Genomic DNA, 24,740 nt, shown 5'->3' with positions numbered 1-24,740 from the left:
CGTGCCCTACCCTATATGGGTACGGGTGGACCCGTTTTTTCTCTCTCCAAATTTTAGTTTTTATTTCACCCCTAATAATTTTTAATTATGACAGTTACACCCCCAAAATTCCTGCAGTTTTAATTTTTTACATTTACACCCCCTAATCAACTCTTTTAAGTTGACAGCTCCATTGCCTCAATACAAATATACACATGTTGGCATGAGTCTGCCTCACAGCCAAACGAATTACCAAGGTCATGAACAAAGCCATCAACGATGCATGCCTTGCCTAGTACACAATAATTTAATACACTAAATTGTCAACTTTAGAGCAGAGAAACACGTTTTTTCAATACTAATCAGAGACATCGGCATATAGACCCCTATGATTTACCACCAGTTACACAAAATAAGCAAACAGAAAATATTGTTGCATATGAGAGATAAAAACAATTGCATGAAGGATAAGCTTTCAACTCGTTTTATTAGAGTGAACAAGAAGATACGAGGCACTTTAATTTTCCCAGGTGAAAAACATCTCTCTTCTAATTTCGGAGATTGGTTCCTAACAAAACTGTGTCTCACGTTTAAAGTTGAACAAGCTAGTTTTATCATCACACAATCTCAGGATGATATATCATATCTCAGATCTTGGAATCTCTTCAGTAGGCTTGACTTGTATTTCTCGATATCAGCCTCAAAGGATTCTGGAGTGGCCCCAAAAATAATATTGCCCCATCAGAGGATCGTGGAATGGATTTTATAACTGATATTGCCCCAACACGATGTAAAGCTCCAACTGCTTCGTCTGTGTAACAGGACAATGGGAAAACAAATATTTGCAATAATAGGCATCACTTACTCCATTCCACATTTCAAACACAAAAGTCTTATGGATCTCTACATTCAATTTGCCCACTTCAGGGCATAATATAGCTTCTCGTGGGTGATTACTCATGGTTCACTTACCCTACACAAATTTGCCTCTCAACTATTGTTTGACAGCTACAACATATTAGTAAATGTTATCATATTCTCTTTTATATCCATAGATTAACTCATAAGAGCATCTGAAATGCAAACATAACTAACCTAAGCCAGAAAGGGCAGCAAGAGCCTTCAGTGCTCCTATCCGTGTATCATAGTCTTCAGCATCCCCCAACATATATACAAGCTCCTACGCACCACAAATCTCCACCATGTTCATCCTCCTTTCATTTGTGACCAATAGCAAAACAAAATGACAATATCAGATGCAATCCATAAACAATCTCCAATCTTAACAATAATGTCATTAAAGAAGAAAGAACAAACTTTTACCATCTGTTACAAAACGGGCTACTTTATGAGCTCCCATAGCTTTAACAAAGGGAAAATTGGATTCCAAAAGTAACATAGCATGTCGCATCTTCAAATTATCTCCTAATTTTAGGAAATCATAAGATTAAGTTAAGAACCCTTCAAAGGCAGAAACTTTCAATAACATAAGCTAGTCGAAAACCAAGGCAATTGTTTACTAATCGACGATGTGAGAGAGAGGAGATGACCAACCGACGAGGATGAGTGACGGCGACCGTCATCTGTGGTATTGGGAATGGGAATGACGGACTGGATGAATGAATCAGGGACTGTCGTACTGATGAGTGATGATTGACGAGTGACGATTAATCGAACTATCGAAGAGGGAGTTACTCAGTTGACCGATCAGAGATTGAGAGGCTTATGTTGAAGATTGAGACGCGAGAGAGATGAGAGGCGTGGCGCGGGATAGAGTTTTGCTGAGTTAGGGTAGGTCACTTTTTAGCTTTTTACATTTTGCAAAAACAGGTACCCGCGGGTTCACCCCTTTAACCCGTCAGTTACATGGGTCGGGCTGGATACGGGTAAAAAAAACGGGTTCAATTTATTAGATTCGTACCTTATATTTTTTACCCGGATACGGGTTGCAGGTCGGACCCGTTTTGCCAGGTCTACTATGCATAACTTGACATCTGTTTATTTAACTTAAAATTAATAAAGACAATTGAGGGTTAAATGTAAATGAAGTATGAAATAGAAGACCATATTAAAATAAGGAGTAGGACTAAAATGTAATAAACCAAATACACGACGATTTTACTTTTGGGTTATTTCCCAGCAAAGGCAAATGAGGTAAACCAAATCAGGGAAATGCATATTGGATGAGCAGTAATTCAATGGTGAAGGAATATTAAATCGGTTGGGTAGGAGTTTAAAAATGAAAGAGCTGATAATCCACTGGTTGGTTTTCACAGTGGTGGAAAGGATGGCGACCGTGAAAATTGTATCGAAAATTTTAATCATATCATTTAGATTTGTCGGATAATTATGAGATTCATGAATAGACTTTTATTTTGATGAATACAATATTTTGAACACGGTTTTGTGAGTGATATCTACCAAAGTCTCCGACAATAGTAGTGGTGTGCAAAACCAATGGTAGTTCTACCGTCTCGCTTATATAATTTTTGAAAAAAAAGAAACAATGATTTTTTTTTTTAGACAAATGTTAAATTATGAGTGATTAGTGTTACCAACTCAACATTCTAAGTTGGTACCTCCCTTGTATTATAGTTTTTTTTGTTATAACAATCTTAGTAATTTAAAAAGAAAAAAAGAATTTGAAATTAGTCCAGATTATAAATTGATAATGATGTTGAACTATTTTTCCTTTTTCTTTAGACTTTAAAAAAATTAATCTTTAGAAAATTATTGAAAGAGAGAAGTGGCTATTTTAACATTTTATTTATAAATATAGAAGCTTATATTTAAAATTAAAAGGGAAATAATAGATTTTCTATGAAACGAAAATCTTAACTCGAAAAGAATAGTTATGAGAAGAACTTAATATTCAATTAAATTATATCAAATAGTATTTTAATTACGAGACAAGAATGGAAATAATAGTATTAATTTTAATATCATTTGAGCGGGGCTTTGAACATTTTAATTATAAGTGTATAAATTTACTTTTGTAAGTAAAACTGGGTGGCACGTCCCTACGTTGCGCATGTTTATTATTATTATTTTTTAAATTTTATTTTATATTGAATTAATAATTAAAGAAATCAATAAAAAAATATTATAATAATCGCCGTCAGAGCAACTGACTAGCATTCCAGTGATCTGGCGCAGATGATTTTCTATTTCGGTGTCATGATTCTGCAAATACCGGTACGGTTCTTCTCTAATTTGTCTCTCAAATCCACTGCAGTTTGATTCCTACTAAATAATTGATTCAATTTCTCAATACTAATTCTTGCTTCGGTTAAGGTAATTCTCACAGTGATCTATCTAAGTCTTATTATTCTCAATTTCTCTTTTCTTTTTTTTTTTCTTATTTTTCTTGGTTTTTTTTTCTATTGAAAGCTAGGGTTTCTTTGATTGAATTGAATTTCACGGAAAAAAAGATTGCTTTTGTTGTGGGTGGCACTGGACATGTCGCATCTTTGCTCATCGAGCTATTGCTTCAGAAGGGGTATTCTGTCAATACTACTGTCAGAGACCCAGGTTCTTCCTTTTCTTTTCTATTGATAATGCATATCTTGTGGATTTATGAAACTGTAATCTTTTCACATAGGATGTTATGGAAGAGAAGTATGGCTCTGCAGCCATCTGTTTTGTTTCTTTCCTTCTCGACATTTTGGACTTCGAGGCTGATGGGACTATGGGAGAAATAAGTACCTTGAGATGACGTTAGCAGTTGCAGAGAAGTTCAAGAGGAGTCCTTACAGGCAAGCATATTATATTTATATTTTTCTTATTTCAGCTCACGTTTATTTATTCCTCAAATGCTTTGAAAACTAAAATGTTTGGAGAAACACAACTTTTTTGCCGAATAAGATGAAAATCCTTTGATTGTTACTGTAAAATTTCTGTGCTACAGCCGCCTACAGCTATGTTTGGGCAGCTGCTGGTAAGCAGCCAGATCTTGAAAAGCATGTAGGTGTCTGTTTGGGCAACGCTTATATCTAATGACCTCAATGAGGTGATTTTAGATATATTTAATTTTGTGTATATATATTTTTTCTTTTTAATTAATTCTGTTTCTTTTCGACTATGGATTTTTTATTTCTAGATTCTGCAATTTTTCAGGACCTCAAAGTACAGTGCAATGAGAACTATGTGAATATAGATCCAGCCAATACAAAATGTGTAGCTGCTTATGAACTTTACGAAAAAGTAAGATGATTAGCAGTCCAGTTCCTATTAAAAACAAATATTTTTCTTCAAGCTTCCCAGAAATGATTGATTAATTTTATTTTTAAAATTGCAGTGCGTTAAACATTTATTTTGCAGTGACATTTTGGAACCGAAATGTACTTTTGCATCGCCAAAAGTGGACCAAAGAGAAATGCCTCGCAGAGCTCTACAAGAAAATCCTACTAATTTTATCCTTTCACCTCCCAAAATTCCTGATTTATGGTGCCGGGTTGACAATTTTTCTCCTTATCATTCTGATATTTTGAATTCTTTAAATTGTTGCGCAGTGAAATATCATCAACATTTTGACAAAATCTTAAGAGGGTAAGAATAATTTTAAGGAAATATTTCATAATCTAATATAATTGGCGATGAGGTGAAAATAATTGTTTCGAAGAGTTAGTAATGCTGGTGTTGATGGGTTTTATGCAGCAACCAAAAATCTGGAGATTGGCTTGCCAAACCACTGTTGGAATTCCTGGACATACAGGGCTGGTCTGTAATCTTTCTTCTTCCACTTTGTCATGGTTTTCAATTAGTGCTATTCAACATCTATTTTGATGGACTGCTATTGTACCAAAATTGGATGAAGCTTTTTCATATTTGCTGCAGGTTGTCATCAACAACTGCCTGAATGGAAAGAACACGAATGGGAATATAAAAAAGTTTCACCTTCAGAGATGTCTTAATGACAAATTTTGTGTATTATGTATTATAAATCATGACAATTGTTTAAAATCTAATACTAAGATGGTGAGAACTTTTCGTGTACCAATGCTGTCATGAATATGTTCAATAATGGTTATACTGCACCTGGAAAGTATATTGTTAAAGGAATTTCACCGTGTAAAGATTATGGAATCTACAACATGTACAATGCTTCAGTACAAAAACATCAAGACAATTAACATTTCAACTTATAGTAGAAAAATCATTGATTGGTGAAAGGCTCAAAGAGTTTATGATAAGCTAAAGATAACTAATAAACCAAATTTGGTTGTTTGTAACAATAGGAAACCAACTTAGCAAAAAAAAAAAAAAAAAAAAATTAGAGGAAGCCCATAAAAAACTATCTCCAATCAAATTAACAAATCACATGCAATGAGCTTGAACAAACTCGAGTCAGCTAAAACTCAATCGCATTAAATTGTTTTCATATGGATAAGGAACGCTATTGAAGAAGTATATTTATTAGTTTATAGTAAGTATCAACTACCCATTTAACTCAATCATTATATCCGTAAAAGAAGTGAAAGATGGATTGCATGAAAGAACATGAATTAGAAGCATATATCATTCTATTATGCATATTAGGTTTTTTTTTTTTTTTTAAATTTCAAAAAACTTGAATTAAATAAGGTAAAAACTTATTACCTTAGTTCCTTAGTAGCTAGGAGATCTTCCAATTTCAGAGAAATTAGCAAAAGAAAGTCCACACCAAGTTGAAAGAGAGAATTCGACCAAGGAGAGAAAAATGCTAGGGTTTTTTCAATTTTTCATTCTATTAAAAATTGAATATCATTTTCTTTATATAGATGAGCCAATAAACAATTCAATAATTGTTTAAGGATGCCCTTATGCAATTTCATAATTCTTTTATGGTTATAACTAATTCCATAATTATGAAATTGGATTAACATTTAATCATAATTAACAATTTAACTCTTAAATTGTTTACATAATAATTTAACCCTTAAATTGTTTATATGTTTACAATTACAGCCCAATATTAATCCAATTTAATATAAAGAAAATAATTAATTATGAATTGGAATTCCATTTAATTCAATTAGCAATTTAACTCTTAAATTATTCATAATTACTAATATAACCCTCCATTGAATCTAATTCAATGATTTTAATATAAATAATTTTATTACCCTTGGTAGGTATTAGCCAACCTTGGATAATCAATTCTCTTTGGCTATTCCTTCATTTTCCTTAGTTTTTATTTGTGACCTCTTAGGTTCACCGTGGGCCCAATATCGTAGTCTATTTCGATATGTTTCGTCATAACTCTTTATGACTGAAACTCTCACCGATTATGGTAGACATCTAGCAATGTTTTATAACCCCTAAGTCACAACAAAAATATAATATAATGAACCCTTTTATAATCGTGCACAACATGTAATATAATCTCTCCGTTGTTTAATCCCGATTAAGAACAGATTCATAGTATGTCAAAATCCTTGTTTTAATCTTATATCAAATTGACAATTAATACATTTGGAACGTGTCACCATTAAACAACCTCTCAGGTAACATTTTATATACCCAGGCCGAAGATTTCTCTTTTCCAATGTATCTTGACATTTGTCTAAGAACTTGATATCAACCCATACCAAGCCAATGGATCCCATCTTGAATATCACTTGTCTTCACAAATAAATAACACATGGCCAAATCAGCTTTTTTACACATGATATGATTAGCCTCGTGTTTATACACCATGTGAACCATATGCGTTTATGCGGAATCCAATCGTGATATCTCATGTCTAAAGATTAATAGTACACTAGTACGATCTTATGATGCATTATTGACTGCATTTTAAATGTCCATGTGACTCATCATAAATGGCTATATTCGATAAACAGTTTACTAACCGCTTAACTTTTATAATCACACAAACTAATATCATCACATGATATTTAACGGAGGCATTTAGCATGCCTACTATGTAATATTATTGCCCAATTACTATTACTTGTGTAGAAAATACTTTGATGGTTTTGATCTTCTAAAGATTTGTATCATCCAAACATTTCACATGTATATATACATACACATAATACCCTAGAACCGACAACACGATTGGTTCCTAGGGCATATACTAACAAAACTCCCACTTGCACTAGAGTCAATCATTGTGGTATCTAATACCCATCTTCTCAAGATGATGATCTAATTGCTTATGTGTCACTGCTTTAGTAAGTAGGTCAGCTACGTTATCTGCTGAAGGTGTTTTATGCACCAAAATTTCTCCAGCTCAAACAAGGTCTCTCAAAATATGATATTTACGTTGAACATGTTTTGATTTTTAGTGTGCTCTTGGTTCCTTTGCTTGTGCAATAGCACTATTATTGTCACAAAACAAGGTTATCGGATAACTTATGTTCGGAACCATATCAAGTTCAGCTACAAATTTGCATGTCCACACACCCTCTTCTGCTTCTTCTGAAGCGACAATATATTTAGCTTCTGTAATGGAGTCTACAGTGGTCGACTGCTTGGAGCTTTTCCAACTAACTACTCCTCCATTACATGTAAAGATGAATCCAGACGTAAACTTTCTATCATCCACTTCTGATTGAAAATCAAAATCTGAGTATCCTTGGATTTTCAATTCTGAACCTCCATAACTCAGTATTAAATCTTTAGTCCTTCTCAAGTACTTAAAGATTATTTCAACAGTTGACCAATGTTTCTCTCTTGGATTTGATTGATATATGCTTGCAACACTCATAGCATAGGCTATATCAGGCCTTATACATAGCATTGCATACATAAGACTACCTACGACTGAAGTGTAGGGTATATTACGCATCCGCTGTCGCTCCTGATCAGTCTTAGGACTCATATCCTTAGAAAGATATAGTCCATGACCGCAAGGCAAAAAGCCTCTTTTGGAGTCTTGCATGTTGAACTTTTTCAACATTTTCTCTATATACGTGCTTTGAGATAACCCTATTGATAGACTTATAATTTTATATTTTTATTATCCTTGCATTTAGTTTATTAGGCATGTTTAATATCTTATGGTGCCTATTTGTAATGACTTTTATGTATAAGGTATTTGTGGTCATGAGTTAGTAAAATATACGTAAAATCAGAAGTTTCCAACGTTTTTACTTTTGGATGTTTTGGGCTGTTTGTAGATTTTTGATGGACTTGGAGTTACAGTTTGGTTTTTAGACATTCTATGAGTTAAAGTAGACATCTTAAGCTTTCCAAGTTCGGGTGGCACGTCCACAGACGACTTCGTTTGGGCCTCCAATTGTTGGTGTAAAGTCAGAGCTAAAAATTGAAATCGAATCCTAATTGGAGTAGGATTTATGTTCGACCACTGGAGCTTTAAAAGGGCATAACTGGAGTTTCAGGAATCAAATGAGACGATTAAAAACCCAAATTGAAGTACACATCCTGAACTACAATTCTTATGAAGGAGTTGAAGTCCAGAAAGCTCGTTGTCTTGTCCAAAACTGGCCTGGAAGTTACGGCTTTAGCCTAGAAGCTTTAAACCTTAGCCGATTTGGATCATTTTTGCATGACTCGTATAAAGACTTAGTCCAACTTCAAGAGGGAGTTCAATACAAGTCTGGAGCGCTGGAAATTCATGTGTATGAGCTGGAATTTTACTTGCACAAATTAAGGGCGGGTTTGAAGAGAGAGAGAGAAGTGTTTTTCTAAAAGGGTTTGGTTATTTGCCTTAATTTTAGGAGTTGGCTTTTAAAAGGGAAGTTTTGATACGTTTCTTTGGGAGATAGAAAATAGAGCTTTTAGGCGGCTAGGTTTTTAGAGTTAGAGACAGGACGAAATTTGATTTTTCCTTTTCTTTGTGCCTTTCATCTCATCATGTCGGGCTAACTTCTTTTGTTCGATTCACACCAATCCGGTTAGCATAATTGTGAGACTTTGTTCTTAATTTTAGTTATTCTTATATTTGTATATCTGTGTTTCTTTGTTTTATTTATTATGGTTGCATGATTTAATTGATTAAAGAGGCCTGTTAATTGATTGATTGTGCGATTGATTGCTAAACTGAATTTGTAATCCGTAATTGTTATAATATTCAGTTCGAGTGGTAATTAAGCAAAAAAATTGTGATCCAAGCTTTTGTTGATTGTTTAAAAGAATCATAGAATGAATTAAATAATCCGACGCTTGTTCTATTGTTATTCATCTTTAACTACTTCCTAATTCGTAATGCTATCAGTAAATTCATAAGGATTGCGTAATACCAAGTGGTTTATTGATAAGAATTAATTTGTGTGTTGGGCTCAGATTAATGAACTTAGGAAAGATAAAGATAGTCTGGCTTCTTGATAATCTTTTGTTAAATATTCAATTAAAGAATAATATATATTAGAAGTCAGTGATCAATTTGCAACCATGGGTAATTGTCCTTGAGTCGAAATCATTTTTTATTAAATTCTCTTTACTTAATTCATGTTAGTAGTAATTACTCTTGTGTCAATTAATTTTAGATGTAAAATTTCCTCCCTTTTTATTTCATTAATTCAGTGTGATATTAAGCTGGGTAATCTGATTAGCTAGTCTCTGTGGATTGACATGTACTTACTATGATTACAAGCTGTGACTAGAGTAATTTAATTTTTGGTTGCACTCAGCACACATCACCTATCAGTCCTTTTGCTCTATTTCTATAGATGTGAATTCCTACGATGTAAATTGCTTCTCCCAAATCTTTCATTGAGAAAGCCTTTGAGAACCACATCTTAACTTCGATCATCATGCCAATATCATTTCCCATTAATAATATGTCATCTACATATAATATGAAGAAAATCATGACATGATCTTTTACCCACTTGTATACACATGGTTCATCCGGATTCTTTATGAAACCAAAAGTTTTGATCGTTTCATCAAACCACATATTTCAGCTTCTGGAAGCTTGCTTCAATCCATAAATAGATTTATGTAATTTGCACACCTTGTGTCTCTCAGTATTGGATACAAAACTTTCAGGTTGTTGCATATATATGTTTTCCTCAATAAATCCATTGAGGAATACGATCTTGACATCCATCTGCCAAATTTCATAATCATAGTGTGCTGCCATGGCTAGCATGATTTTAATGGATTTAAGCATTGCAACTAGTGAAAAAGTTTCCTCATAATCCAACCCTTGTTTCTGAGTATAACATTTCACTACCAATCTAGCTTTATAGGTCTCTACCGTTCCATCTTTGTCAACCTTTCTCTTGAAGACCCATTTACAACCAAGAGGAACTATTCCTTCTGGAGGATCAACAAGTATCCAAACTTGATTAGCATGCATGGATTCTATTTTAGAATTCATCGCTTCTAGCCATCTTCCAGAATCGATATTTAATATTGCTTTTTCATAAGTTTTAGAATCATCTCCATGATCAACTTGTCCCACTGAAAAAGATTCAAAAACTTTTTCATGTAGAAAGCCATAATATCTCTCTAGGGGTCGAGATATTTTAGAAGATTTTTAGGCTGGAACCGTTGTGTCATGCGTTGAAGGTTTTTGATCTGGTTCACCTATCTGACTATTATCGATTTAAGACTCTTCGGAATATTCCTTGAGTTCAATTTTTCTTCCTACACCTCCTTCTTCTAAGAATTCTTTTTCAAGGAAATGTGTGTTTCTACTGATTGAGATTTTTTGATCAATAGGAAAGTAAAAATAATATCCTAAACTTTCTTTAGGATACCCTATAAACCAACTTCTTTCAGATCTTACGTCCAACTTATTTGTTTTGACGATCTTGACATAAGCTGGACAACCCCAGACTTCTAAATAATTAAGACTAGGTAGTTTTCCATACCATACTTCATATAGTGTTTTCTATACCAAGTCAACAGATCCCATCTTGACTATCACTTGTCTTCACACATAAATATCACATGGCCAAATCGGCTTTTCTACACATGACATAATTAGCCTCGTGTTTATACACCATATGAATTATATGCATTCATGCGGAATCCAACCGTGATATCTCAGGTTTAAGGATTGATAGTATACTAGTACGATTTTATGATGCATCATTGACTGTATTCTAAAGTCCATGTGACTCATCATAAATGGTTATATTCGATAAACAGTTCACTAACCGCTTATCCATGCTAATGCCCTAGTGATATAACTTTTATAATCACTCACTCTAATGCCATCACATGATATTCAACGGAGGCATTCAGCATGCCTACTATGTAATATTATTGCCCAATTAATATTACCTATGTAGGGAATACTTTGATGATTTTGATCTTCTAAATATTTGTATCATCCAAACATTTCACACACACACACACACACACACATATAAAGTAATAAACCACATGTGAAATAAGAACATTTTCTTTCTTTTATTAATAAGATAAAAATTTATATACAAAATATATACATTAACATATTTATACAAAATATAATACCCTATAACCGACGACACGATATGTTCCTAGGGCATACACTAACAAGAAGTGCAACATAAATCGGTTGAATTTATGTTAAACAGCAAAAGGAAACAAACTTTTAGATAATAGCTTGATTCAATGGTTCGACATTTTTACATAATGACAATGAAAATGTTGCAATCATGTGATAATTGATAAGGTGATCTTATATCAGATTAAATATAAATTTGCAGAGAATAATATATTACTTTGAATTATATTAAGTGTTTAATTGTATATGGTTAGAATGGTGTGTGGTAAAACAAATCATACATTTTTGTGTTTGAATTGAAGTCTAACTGCTGTTGCAAATCAACAAGAGATAGTTTATTATGATGATTATAATATGCAACAAGAGAGAGTTTATTATGATTTTTGCGTTTGTAATAACGCCGAACAATGATAGGAAAGAAATCCACTAATCACCATTACTATTACATATTCAAAAAATATGCCGAACCATTTTTAATTGTAATAAACCACTTGCAGAATCATAACTTAAATGGATGCTTAATTGAAATAAGCAAGTTGTTGAACCATAACTTAAGTTAAAATAAAAATCTAATAAAATCTAACAAATCTAAATGGTTAGGCTTCTTGATGTTTATAAACATCACATTGTTCAGCAAACACCACATTGTTCAAAACTAAAGGTGGAAAAGTAACCCGCCCGGCCCGGCCCGCGGCGGGTTACATGATTTGGCGGGCTGGGCTCAACCCGCCCGCCAACAAAGGCGGGCCGGGTTAGGCCCGCCAATTTAGGGAAAGTGGCTGGCCCAGCCCGGCCCGCCAGCCCTAACCCGCCGGGTTAGGCACGGTCCAGGCCGGGTTAGCCCGATTTTTTTTTTTTTGTTTTTTTAATTTATCTTTTCAAATAAATAATTATAAATATAATTGTTTTTAGTTAACTTTTCAAATATCAATAATTCAATTCAATTCAATTTTTTTGTTGGGGGGGTTGACAGTTCAATATTAATTCAATTTTAATACAATAAATTGTAAATAAGAAAAATAGACTTATTCATTTATCAAAAATAAAATAAGAAATTACAATAATTATTGCCTCGTTAAAAACCTCCCCAAGAAAAACCCAATGAGAGAAAACTTGGTAAAGAAAAAAGAGTGCAATAATTGACAATTAATTTACAAATTACATTTTACAAAACAACTAAATCGGGGTGGTTCACTAGGACCTCTCTCATCTGTATCATCTATATTACAAATTGAAATGATTCTACTAAACATTGTCGATAACCTCGTATTGATCTTGATGGCGCGTCGTTCCCAATCTCGAAGACATGTAGGACTTCAATCATTTTTGGAGCAAGTTTAGTCTCCTTTCATTTAAAATCCTTCCATTGCACAAATGTTTGTTCGAATGAGACGGTTGAGACAGGAACAGCGAAAACATCCAAGGCAAGTCTTGATAATACCGGAAAAAATACATTTTTGGCTCTCCTACTCTAAGAGATCAAAGTGACCTGTTGAAAACATTTCGGGGGTTGCCAAATATTGTTGAAGTTCATTACTCTGCGACTCCATGGAGGACAGCATATTAGTTGTTGTTGTTGTTGGTGGTGGTGCGTCTGAAGAGGGCTTGCTTCGACTCGGGTCCTCTTCGGCCTATTCAGTGCATTCCAAGAGAATAAGTTTTCATTTGTTTCTTCTTGACAGCTTCTCTGGATATTCGCCTCTTTGCGACTGCGGTTTCCCATACCTGTTTTCATATTGGAAATATACTTCGAAAAGACTATTTTTTACCTCTCCTATTTGATTGATATATGATTCGTTTTGTAAATTTTCACTTAAATTGTCAAGACCATTTCTAAACGTGCTAATTTAATTCTAGGATCAAATATAGCACCTAAACAATAAAGAAGGGACGGGTCTCCAATATTTCAAAAAAAAAATTTCCATTGCCTTTATTGGTGCATGTAAATTTCATCATCTTTGTTTTTGTAAATAACTCGGAATTTTTTTATAATTGCATGTATTACCAATGGACTAGTAGGATAATACACACCAGAAAGTTGTAAAGTGGCTTGGTAAAACATTTGAGAAAAGAATGAAATACTTTAGCTATCTTCCAATCTTTTTCTACCAAATGATGAGGACCTCTATTATTTGCTACAAATAACTAATTATTTAGCATAAGGTAACATGAATCAGCATTAAATAAGTACTTTCCATCTAACAGGCATATCTAATGCAAAAGTTCTAGGAGACATTTTTGATTTTATACAAGCTTCTTGAAATTCAGCATTTCTTTTATTACTAAGTAATCCAAGCTAAAGATTCCCTAATTCTATCAATTTTTTTTTAATTGTTTTCATACCTTTCACAATTAAATTAATAACATGAATGCACAACGTTGGTGAAAAAACTTCAAATTATATATAAAGATATTATTTTTAAAAAATTCTATAGCTTACTATTAGAACTTGCATTATCTAAGTTAAACTTATCACTTTATCATAATATCATAATCTTCTAAAACTTCAATAATTTATTATAGATTTCTAAACCACTATGATCCACATCCATTAATCTAAATCCTAATAAAGTTATTTAATTTAAATTCATTACAAATAATGACTAGTCACAACAATAAATCTTGTTTAGCTCTACCACTCCAAATACAGCATTTAAAGCCACACTAATATGACAAGTATGAATTTTTTTAATTCTAATTTCATTTTTTTAAACAATTTTATTAAATCATTTCTATTTGCAGTTTTAGAATAACTTTTAAATCCTGGAAAAAAATTTTGAACAAATCTTTCAAAATATTTTTTCTTCTGCCATATTAATAGTTTGATCAGATGCAGCAATATATAAAGCTAACTGTTCCCTATATACACAGAATTATAACCGCAAGTAGTCCCCATTTAGTTATTTGAGTTTGATTGCTTTCTCTATTTCCATGTTGATTAATATGTTTATTAGCATGCCTTTTTAAAGTACTAGTACCATTACCTGAATCAGCTTTATAAACATTTCCACATATTTGCATCTTGCTTTCTTGACTTGAACGCCATTTTCTGTCTCGTAAAACTTGTCGAATGCGCCCAAACGTCTGATGTGTGTCTGTTTTCGCTTTCGACGACAGTTTATGATCCCGCCTCAGCTTGAGATGAAGTTGGACAGGACGACGATTACGAGGACGACTTCTAGAACCACCGGGCGCTGTTGGAATCGACGGCATATTTTGAGGTGTTCGTTCTGAGACTGGGATTGGGACAGCGGGACTATTTGAATCTCCTGCATTCATAGTAAAATCAGCGGGACTAGGACTAGGATAATAGTTTTCTTCCTCATTGAAATTGATGGGAGAAAATATCTATCCATTGTAGACTTGTAGTTGAAAAAAAAAATGATGTAGAAGAAATAAAATTAAAGAAAGAGATTTGGAATATGGAAATTGGAAATGAATTGAAATTGCAAAACCTAATAAAAATTAAATAAGAGCAAATTGATAACAAATATTAAGAGATAAATGAATAATTGAGACTTGAGAGTTGAGAGAATAGAGATTAGAATAGAGAATATGAGAGAATTTGAGTTGTGAGAAAAATATGAAGTTAGGTCCAATTTATGAAAAAAATAGGGACAGAAAATGACGAAAAAGACCCCTCCAACGCTATAAAACGGCTAGATTTCAAGGGTAAAAATGTAATTGAAAAATAAAAAATATTTACAATTTTTTTTTTTTTTTGGGCCAACCCGGCGGGTTGGCCGTTGGCAACAGCCAACCCGCGGGTTGGCCGTTGGCAACAGCTAACCCGCGGGTTGGCAATAGCCACCCCCAGCAACCCCCGGTTGCGGGCCTCTTGCAAAGAGGACAAATTAGCAACCCGGCGGGCCGCCGGGTTACCATTGTGTAACCCGGCCCGCCCGAGGGTTGCTGGCGGGTTGGGCTCAACCCGGCCCGCCATTAAGGCGGGCCGGTTTGAGCCCTCTTTTTTACGGGCTGGGTTAGGGTTAGCCCGCCTAACCCGGCCCATTTTTTCCACCTCTATTCAAAACATATTGAATATTCAAAGTTATTAGCAATATAACAATAAATTGCAAAAATATTATCGTTAAAATACATATGAAGTAAAAGGTTAAATGTTTCTGTACTTTCTCATTCAAAACTGAATAGTACGTCCCATCAAAATCCTTTGGATGCTCAGCTTCAAATTTTAATACTCTCACATATTCTTTTTTCTAAAAATTTCTAAGTCATGTTCTTCTCTTAATTCCAAGTTAAGACAAATCTTTTTGCATAAATGTTTAAGCATTTGTTTACAAACTGTTTCAAAAACATTCAATAAACATACTCGCGCAATGCGCGGGCTTTTCATCTAGTTTAATATAAAAGCGTGATTGTTTGTTGCAACGCTAGCTTAAGGAAATTTTGGGATTAAAGTGAAACTTTTAAAATTAGGTGTTTTACATTTAATAGAAAATAAAATTGTTAAATTAAAATTGAACTTGAGCTTGGTAATTAAAAAAGAAAAAATATTTTGAAATTATTTCTAATTGTAACTGATAATGAGTTTGAACTAATTTTCCTTTTTAGTTCATGCTTTTTTAGACCTACAAAAATAGTACAGTATTTGGAAAATTATTGAAATAGAGAAGTGATTATTTCAACATTTTATTCATAAATACAGAAGTTTATATTTATAATTAAAATTAAATAAGAAATAATAGATATTCTATGAAACAAAATCTTAATGTGAAAACAAGACTATAAGAAAAAAAAAATATTTAACCCCCTATTTGGTACACTTTTCATACTCCATTATATTTTACTATCCTATCCAGTCCAATAAAAAAGGTGTTTGTGTTAATATTGATTATTCAATTCAAAATCATATCTCATTCTATTCAACTCAAAACACTTAACAATTACCTTTCACAATAAAAGTTTATAAATTAACAAAAACTCCCCCACCCACCCAAGCCACTATCACCCGCCAGCAACTATCGGCCGCCATATTTAGTAAATATGGGTACGGTAAAAAAAGGGTACGGGAATTTTACGGGTATGATACGACAAACGGTAAAAAATACGTTTATAAAAATTCGGATAAGGGAAAAATACGGTATGGGTATATACGGGTTTAATACGGTATATTATCAATAATACGTTTTGAAAAATGCGGCAATATTAATCCTGATTTTAGTACTTTTTATGATCATTGAATTAATCATTCTCTATTTTTTTTTATAGGTGTATGATTTATATCTTTTTTAATTATAATATTTTAGTTTATAAAAAAATATATTATTTGATTCGTAATCAATTATTACAAATATTATAGAAGCGGACTAATTATTAAATAAAACAAACAATTTTATTTGTCATTGAGTTGAAGAAGAAGAAGATAAGATGAACAATTTCCTTATAGGTGTTTGTTGAAGAATAGTTGAAGAGGAAGAGTGGTAGAGACGCCAAAAAAGAGAAGAAGAGAGGGAGAGGGCACAAAAAAAGAGAAAAAGAGAGGAAGAGGGCGCCAAAAGAAATAAGAGGCGCCAAAAAAGAAGAGAGAGGAAGCAGGCGTAGAAAAGAGAAGAAGGCAGGAAGAGGGCGCCAAAAAAAGAGACTAAGCATAAAACGACATCGTTTTGATCAGATTTCACCTAAAACGATGTCGTTTTGGCTCATTAAATAACAAAATTTTATTTTCAAAAATACGACCGAATTATACGCGAATTATACGACTAGGGCATATAATTCGCGTATAATTCGATTGTGCTTATAGAATACGAGAATTCACGTTTTATACGCGAATTATACGGCTGGGTGTATAATTTGCGTATAAAACACGAATTTACTAACTAGGTCGGCTGCTAGCATCGGAACGATGCACAACCGACTAGATCTGGCCGATCGTATGCCGATCTTGCCTTTTTCGGCCATATTCACCATGGATCTAGTAGAAACGACTAGATCTACGACTAGATCTTGCCAGATCTGGTCGTTGACGACGGCCAGATTCGTTAGCCGATCTAGCCTATTCCGACTAGATCCATGATGGATTTGGTCGAAAAAGGCAAGATCGGCCCACAATCGACCAGATCTAACTAGTCGTGCCCATTTTGGCAACTGACAACCACTGTTCAATGATGGTGGCCAACTGTCGGCAATCCATTGGGTGGATGGGGATGTTTTTGTTAATTTATAAACTTTTATTTTGAGGGACTGTTTAGCTAAATTAATAAATCTAGGGGGTTAAAAATACTCTAAATATTTTTAGAAAATGTTTGCCAATAATATACCAAACACAATTTCAAAATCCTATCATATCCTATTCAAAATAGGATTTTAGAAATGCTATTTCAAAAAGTGTATCAAACGCAGCCTAATTAAATGATATAAAACAATGTTTTAATTAGGAGACAACAATGGAAAATGGAAATAGATGTAAATTTATAATTATGAGTGTGCTTGGTAGAGTATTTTGAGTAGTATTTTTGAAAAAGTTGAGTTGGGTTATTATTATGAGAATAAAATTTGAAAATAAACAAAAACACCTCCTACATTTGTGAATTTACTAAACCCCCCCGACAATAAAACATTGAAAATTAACAAAAACACCTCCTACATTTGTTAATTCAGCTAAATACCCCCTACAATAAAACATTGAAAATTAATAAAAACACCCTCACTCACCCATTAAATGCTGACAGCCCGCCACCACCATCGGAGGGTGGTTGAAAGTCACTGAAATGGCGCAAAACCAACTAGATTTTGCCGGTCGTGTGTCGATCTGGCCTTTTCGGCCAAATCCACCATGGATCTGGCTAGAAAAGGTCATATCGGCGCCTGACGGCCACATCCAGTCTATCGTGTGCCATTCCAATAAATTCCAACCACCTTCTGACGATGGTGAATGGTTATCAAGAATATGTGGGTGGATGGGAGTGTTTTTGTTAATTATAAACTTTTATTGTTTGGAGTGTTTAGTTAAATTAACAAACCTGGGAGGTTAAAAAATCTAAATATTTTGAGTTGAATAGAATAAAAATGAATTTTGAGAATATTAAAACAAATATATATTTTTAGTATGATAAGAATATGATAGGATAGAATTAGAGGGGGGCATTTGGGACTAGGTCCAAAAATCCAGCCCAAAAACCCGGTCCTAGGAGGCCTGGTCCCATTTTTGGGACTAGGCCTAAGGAGGAGGGCCTGGGCCCAAATTTTTTTGGATTTTTTTAGTTTAGTCCCCTGTACAATTATTAAAACCCCCTATAAATTTTAAAATAAACATAAATTACAAGGGTTAAAATGAAATTTTACAAAATAAAAAAAAAAAAAAATTTACTAACCGTTGGCTGCTGCCAACAGTTATAATTTTTTTTTTAACCTCCAAATCTCTAATCAAATTCTCATTCAATTTATATTTATATTTATAATTTATTCATATTATTCAATTTTTTTTCTATTTTTCAATATCATCATAATTTCATATTATTATTTAATTTCTTTTCATTTTAATTATTTATTATTTTATCATAAATTTATAATGGATTCCCCAAATGAGTTTTACGTTCCATCCATCGAAGAAATAGAAGAGTTCAATCCATTTTCACCATTTCCTCCAAAGGAAGCAGCTGCAATTCCATAATCACATTCGGTCGGGACGAGGTGTAGCCAAACACATGCGAGCTGCGAGTCAACAGGCACGGACATAGCTCAACCGACCTCCCCCCCCCCGACCGTCAAAAAGGGTTATGTCCGATGTACGGCGACACTTCACCAAATCAAAACGGTCAAAGACAAATGAGGAGGGGAAAGAATCGTGTGGGATATGTAATTTCTGTAGAACCATTATTGGCACTGAGAAGGGGACTTGGATGATACAACGACATGTGGAGAAGAAGCACCCCCAAATAATGCAGTTGCCGGATACATCTTCAAGTGGATTAGGTAGACAAATTCAAACTTAACTTAATTTTAATCCACAATCCTCAACTCTTTTAACATGGCAATACAATGCACATGTTGCACGAGAGGAAATAGCAAGATTCATAGTTGCTACGGACTCTCCCATTTGTTTATTTGAGAATCCTTATTCACATAATTAAAACTGCATTTTGTCCAGCATATACCCTTGTTAGTAAAAGTACAAGTAGAAGAGATATACTAAAACTTTATAACAAAATAAATAATAAATTTCAAAATGAATTTCAAAATTTTAGGAATACATCTATTGCACTTATATCAGACATATGGGCTTGTAGATCAAAAACTGATTTTTTAACTGTCACAGTACATTTCTTAGATCATAATTAGGGTTTACAACAAAAATTGACGGGTTTTAAACCATTATATGGAAAACATAGTGCTGAAACTATTTATTTTACAATTCTTGAAGTTTTGCAAGGATATTTATTAACTGATAGAGTCGTAGCGCTAATGCTTGATAATGCAGCTATTAACACCGCGACAATCTCTTTATTTGAAAAGAGATTGGATCCGCGTGGTGAAGGCAAATTTTTTCGCCAGAGATGTGCTTGCCACATCATCAATTTGATAGTTAAAGCATGTTTAGATGCTATACATTCGAAGATAAAGAGGGTGCGCGTGGCTATCAAATTTATCGTCGGCGGTAGCAATAAAAGATGGCAGGAGTACGTCAAATATTGTAAGCAAGAGGACCCACCGATTTGACCTTTGAAGTTATGTACAGACATGCATATCCATTCAAACTCCACCTATTTGATGTTGGAAAAAGCTTTGCCAACCGTGAAACAAATTATAAATTTCATTAACCGGAAGCACTATCCAGAGGAAGTTGTTAACTATGATGATTGGGCGGCATGTGAACTTTTTTATTCATTTCTTCAATTTTTTTATGATGCTACTAATACATTAAGTGGTATTTATTATCCAACTACTAATATAGTTTTTGATATTTTACTTCAAATTGCTAAAACTTTTGCTCAATATAGATATAATAACATTTTAAGGGAAATTGTTTTAAAGATGGAAGAAAAATATGAGAGATATTGGTTAGATATTCTATTCTTATATGGATTAGGCCTTGTTCTAGATCCTAGGTTTAAATTACATGTAGTTAACTATATAATTATTGAGATAGACCAGCATTTAGGACATGATTATATGTCTTATTTGACTAACTTTAAACAAAAATTGGATAGCTTGTTTTCTTTATATGAGAACAGGTGCAATGGAAGTGGAAGTGGAACGTTCAGGAGAGAGGATCAGGACCTTCATGCAGCCCTCCGTCAAGGATCGAGCAAGTGGATGTATGTGGAATGTGGCGAAAGTAGCAGCTCCAGCTCATACATACATGGACCAAATGAGCTGAATCGCTACCTACAAGTGGACTTGTCCTTTATGACGATGAAGGAGCAACATGATATGGATATTCTTCAGTGGTGGAACCAACATGAAAGTCAATTCCCCATTGTAGCCCAAATGGCACATGACATTTTATCTGTGTCAGCTTCTACAATTACATCCGAGTCAATATTTTCAACGAGTGGTCGGATTGTTGAAGACAACAGATGTTCTTTAACCGATGAGATCATTAAAGTGATAATGTGTTTATGGGATTGGACTCATGCAGAAAGAAGACTACAACAGCACCCTGAAGATCCCAAACTACTAGAATTCTTTAAGAATACAGATTTGAATAATGTACATATTGTTGACGATGAAAATGAATAATTTAATAAAAAAATTATTTAATTGTTTATTTGTGAACGTGAATGTATGAAACGTGAATTTATGTTAAAAATTAAAATTAACTATTTATTATTTTATTATTTTTTAAAATTAATTAAATTTTTAGAAACTTACTAATCTACCCCTAAAAAATATTAAAAACCCCCTAAAAATTTTCATTTCTCCCCTAAAATATAAAAAAAAAGATCAAGGGGAAAAATAAATTATCCAAGCCCATAGGACCAGTCCTAGGGACCGGTCCAGGCCCTAATATTACTCATGGGCTTGGGACTGCTCCCAAGCCCATGAGCGACTGGTCCCATTTGGGACCAGTCCCAAACGGGCCTAAGCCTGGGCCTACTTGGGACTGGTCCTTGACCAGCTCTAGATAGAATAGAGAAACAAGCACACCTATATCAGAAATAATAGTTATTATATGAAATAAAAAGCTTAATGTTATGGAGGCCTTATTAAAATGAATAAATATTTAATTACATAACATCAAACTATATTTTAAGGTTTGTTTATGGTAAAATCCCATAGGCTTCGCCTAATCATGTGAGGACCTATTAGTTTAATTCTTAGGGAGAACGACTTTTACATACCCAACGTTTGTCGAAACGACAAGTTGGTACTCAAAAGGTTTTGAAACGACAAATGGGTACCTTCTGTCATATTCTGTTAGTGTTTTTCGTTAGATAATAGTGAAAAGACTAAAATGCCCTTAAAAGTTTAATTTTTAGTTTTTTAAAAATCTCTAAAAAACCCCTTATGTTTGCTAATTTGACTAAATACCCCAATATATAAAAATTTTATAAAATAACAAATACACCCCGCCACCACAGTGCCAGATTCCGGCCACCACCACCGGAATCTGGCCGGAAAATTGTGTTACGACACAGACCCGTCGGATCTGTGTCGTAACACACCGATGTGGCCTTTTCCGGCCAGATCCGTGGAAAAGGCCAGATCTCTGTCTGGCCTTTTTCGGCCTCGACGGCCAGATCTGGCCTTTTCCGGCCAGATCATCCACGGATCTGGCCAGAAAACGCCAGATCGACGTGTTACGACACAGATCTGATGGGTCTGTGTCGTAGCACAATTTTCCGGCAAGCTTCCGGTCTCGACGGCTAGATCTGGCCGTAGATCTGGTCTTTTCCGGCAAGATCAGTGGCTGATCTTGCCGAAAAATGAAAGATCTACGCGCTACGACACAGATCCGATGGATCTGTGTCGTAACGCAATTTTCCGGCCAGATTCCGGCGGTGGCGGCCGGAATCTGGCACTGCAGGTGGAGGGGGTGTTTTTGTTATTTTATAAAAATTTTATATATTGGGGTGTTTAGTCAAATTAGCAAACCTAGGGAGTTTTTTAGAAATTTTTAAATTTATAAAAAACTAAAAATTAAACTCTCAAAGGCATTTTAGTCTTTTCACTATTATCTAACGAAAATCACTAATAAAACATGACGGAAGGTACCTATTTGTCGTTTTAAAACCTTTTAGGGACCAACTTATCATTTCAACAAACCTTGAGTATGCATAAGTCGTTCGGCCTTAATTCTTATCCTCATTTCGTTGAATTTTGTTAATAAAAATCAGTACACTGCAAAATGTCCTTTCTATCCTTACTTAACTTATTGTAAAATTACCAGAACCCCCACCATCACCAAATACGAGAAAACTCCACCACCGCAAAATAACATAAACCCCCCACCATCTCAAAATCACAACGTTGTCAGCACCGACAACCTTCATCAGATTTCAGCATTGCTGGAGGCTTGGCCATAAGAGGCCTTGTGGCAGTATCAAAAGCCATGAAGGCTTAATGGCGCCGCTGATTAAGGCCAAATATTCTCAACAACTGTCAAGGTTAGATTTGGCATCTAGCAACACTGATCTAGTCTCAAACGACATTGATTTGGCCAAAATTGGCTCCAAGAGTTGAGATCTAGCCTCATGACGATGTAGAGCTAGATCCGACCTTTCAGTGTCAATAAATGCTAAATTTGGCCTACAGGCGTTACCGTTACAGGCTGGTTCGGCACCATTAAACCTAGATTTGGCCTCGTCACACGCCGTTGAGGCCATTACCTGCGGTGAGAAGGGAGGAAAAAGAAAAGAAATGGAAAAGGGAGATAAGTTTTCTAGGGTTCTTAGAACATTTATGTTGGTGGCGTCTTTGTATTTCTGGAAAATTAACAAAAACAATAAAATAATGCAGTGAAACGGATTCCAAATTGGAAAAGGTCCACTATTGGCTCGGGCCAAATGTTGGATCGTTGCACCCCTTTTCTTTGACTTCGACCACAACTTTCTAAGCATCAATGAGCCAACTTGTAACCTCCTTATAAGAGTCCACTCCAAAGAGCGTCTCTTTGTAACCTTGTCATCATTAAAGTTAAGCAAGACAAAGGCAAAATTTTGTAGGAAAAAGGTGTGGCAATCAAGCATTAAGCTAGTTAGAGAAAGCATGCATCCTTAAGAAAAGATACCCAAGAGATTTGTGAACATAAAATATCAAAAATCTCCTAAAAAATGCAAAAGGGCAGCAAGGAAAACTTAGAGAGGTGATTTTGATTTGTTTGGGGGTTAATTTCATCTTTGTTTTAAAAATCGGACCTGGACCCGGCAGCTTCTCCGGTTCGGTTCAGGTCTTAGGGGGTTTTTATAATATTTCAAAATGATAAGGGTTAATTTGTAATTTTATAGGGGTGTTTTGGAGATATGTCAAAAGTTTATGAATTAATTGGTAATTTTTTGGGGTATGTTTGAAATAAATAAAAATTTTAGGGACTAATTAATTTTTTTAGGGGAGTTTTATAATATATTAAAATTTAAGGGATTAATATGTAATTTTTTAAAATAAAATTGTCGCTGATGTCATCAGTCCAACTGGCCGGTCCAACCGGTTGGACTGGTTGACCCGTGACCCGGGCAATAAAATGGGTTGCCCTCCGGTCCGGGTTTTAAAACAATGAATTTCGTGGTTATGGTGTTTAGGAATGAAGGATGTAGTGTTTGAGTGGTTAAGTTCAATGAAAAAAAAAGTGAAAATGACTATTGTTTTGAATAAAATCCTTTGATTTCTTTTTTCCTTTGGAAAGATGGCTAATGAATGATATTTGGATGCTGAAAATTCTTTAAAGACCAATGAATGAAGGTTTCATGACGCCTTGAATAAGCTCGGAGATAAATGATAGATATGTGAAAAAGATAAATAGAATAATTAATAATTAGTAAATTTGAGATGACTAAAATTTAGGATTTATATAAGAATATAAATCCATTAGAAAATAATAAAGACTTAAATAAGTCTAAATACATTTAGAAAAATAATTTTTTTAAATAAAAGATAATTACTCAATGAATCTCTAATAATTTTATTAACATAAAATTATGGAAATAGTACATTTTTCTAGAGATAAGCATGTCTACATTCATTGAATTTAAAATAAATAAATAAGAGATAATGCAAATGGTTTATATTATTAGATTTTAGTCTTCAAAATGACATGATTCTTTTATATCACTAAAATTCCATGGAACCTTTATTCTCATCATATCCTACATCATATAACAAATCAATTAAATCATCGGACCTTGCACAAAAGTTTGTTCATCTTACAATTATACCCTTTCGTAATTGCCTTTTAATAAAATTGCCAATATAA

General features: G+C 33.9%; 1 protein-coding gene across 7 annotated transcripts; it reads left to right on the top strand.

The window, feature by feature from the left end:
• The first annotated feature begins 3,153 nt into the window (after positions 1-3,153).
• On the top strand, positions 3,154-4,997 carry LOC116127417 (serine carboxypeptidase-like 12). 7 transcript variants are annotated; one of them, XM_031413070.1, is made up of 8 exons: positions 3,154-3,174; positions 3,370-3,478; positions 3,581-3,734; positions 3,897-3,942; positions 4,096-4,182; positions 4,277-4,527; positions 4,636-4,698; positions 4,816-4,997. In XM_031413070.1, exons 3-8 carry the CDS (start codon positions 3,691-3,693, stop codon positions 4,835-4,837), a joined length of 513 nt encoding a protein of 170 aa, XP_031268930.1. In that variant the 5' UTR covers positions 3,154-3,174; positions 3,370-3,478; positions 3,581-3,690; the 3' UTR covers positions 4,838-4,997. The 7 variants fall into 7 exon arrangements, 6 of the variants coding, with proteins under 6 accessions (XP_031268930.1, XP_031268928.1, XP_031268926.1 ...); XM_031413068.1 differs by having other exon boundaries at positions 3,370-3,510; XM_031413069.1 differs by having other exon boundaries at positions 3,160-3,273.
• Positions 4,998-24,740: the final 19,743 nt, after the last annotated feature.

This window comes from Pistacia vera, unplaced genomic scaffold (genome assembly GCF_008641045.1).
Source record: "Pistacia vera cultivar Batoury unplaced genomic scaffold, PisVer_v2 Contig190, whole genome shotgun sequence".
NCBI lineage: Eukaryota > Viridiplantae > Streptophyta > Magnoliopsida > Sapindales > Anacardiaceae > Pistacia > Pistacia vera.
This window is presented reverse-complemented; position numbering and strand designations above follow the sequence as displayed.

Excerpts from the sequence above, each read along its gene's own strand:
- LOC116127417 (XM_031413066.1), top strand. The coding sequence starts at position 3,691 with ATGACGTTAGCAGTTGCAGAGAAGTTCAAGAGGAGTCCTTACAG. Across the intron at positions 3,735-3,896 it reads TTCAAGAGGAGTCCTTACAG|CTATGTTTGGGCAGCTGCTG; the intron begins GCAAGCATATTA and ends AGCCGCCTACAG. Across the intron at positions 4,183-4,276 it reads CTTATGAACTTTACGAAAAA|TGCGTTAAACATTTATTTTG; the intron begins GTAAGATGATTA and ends TTAAAATTGCAG.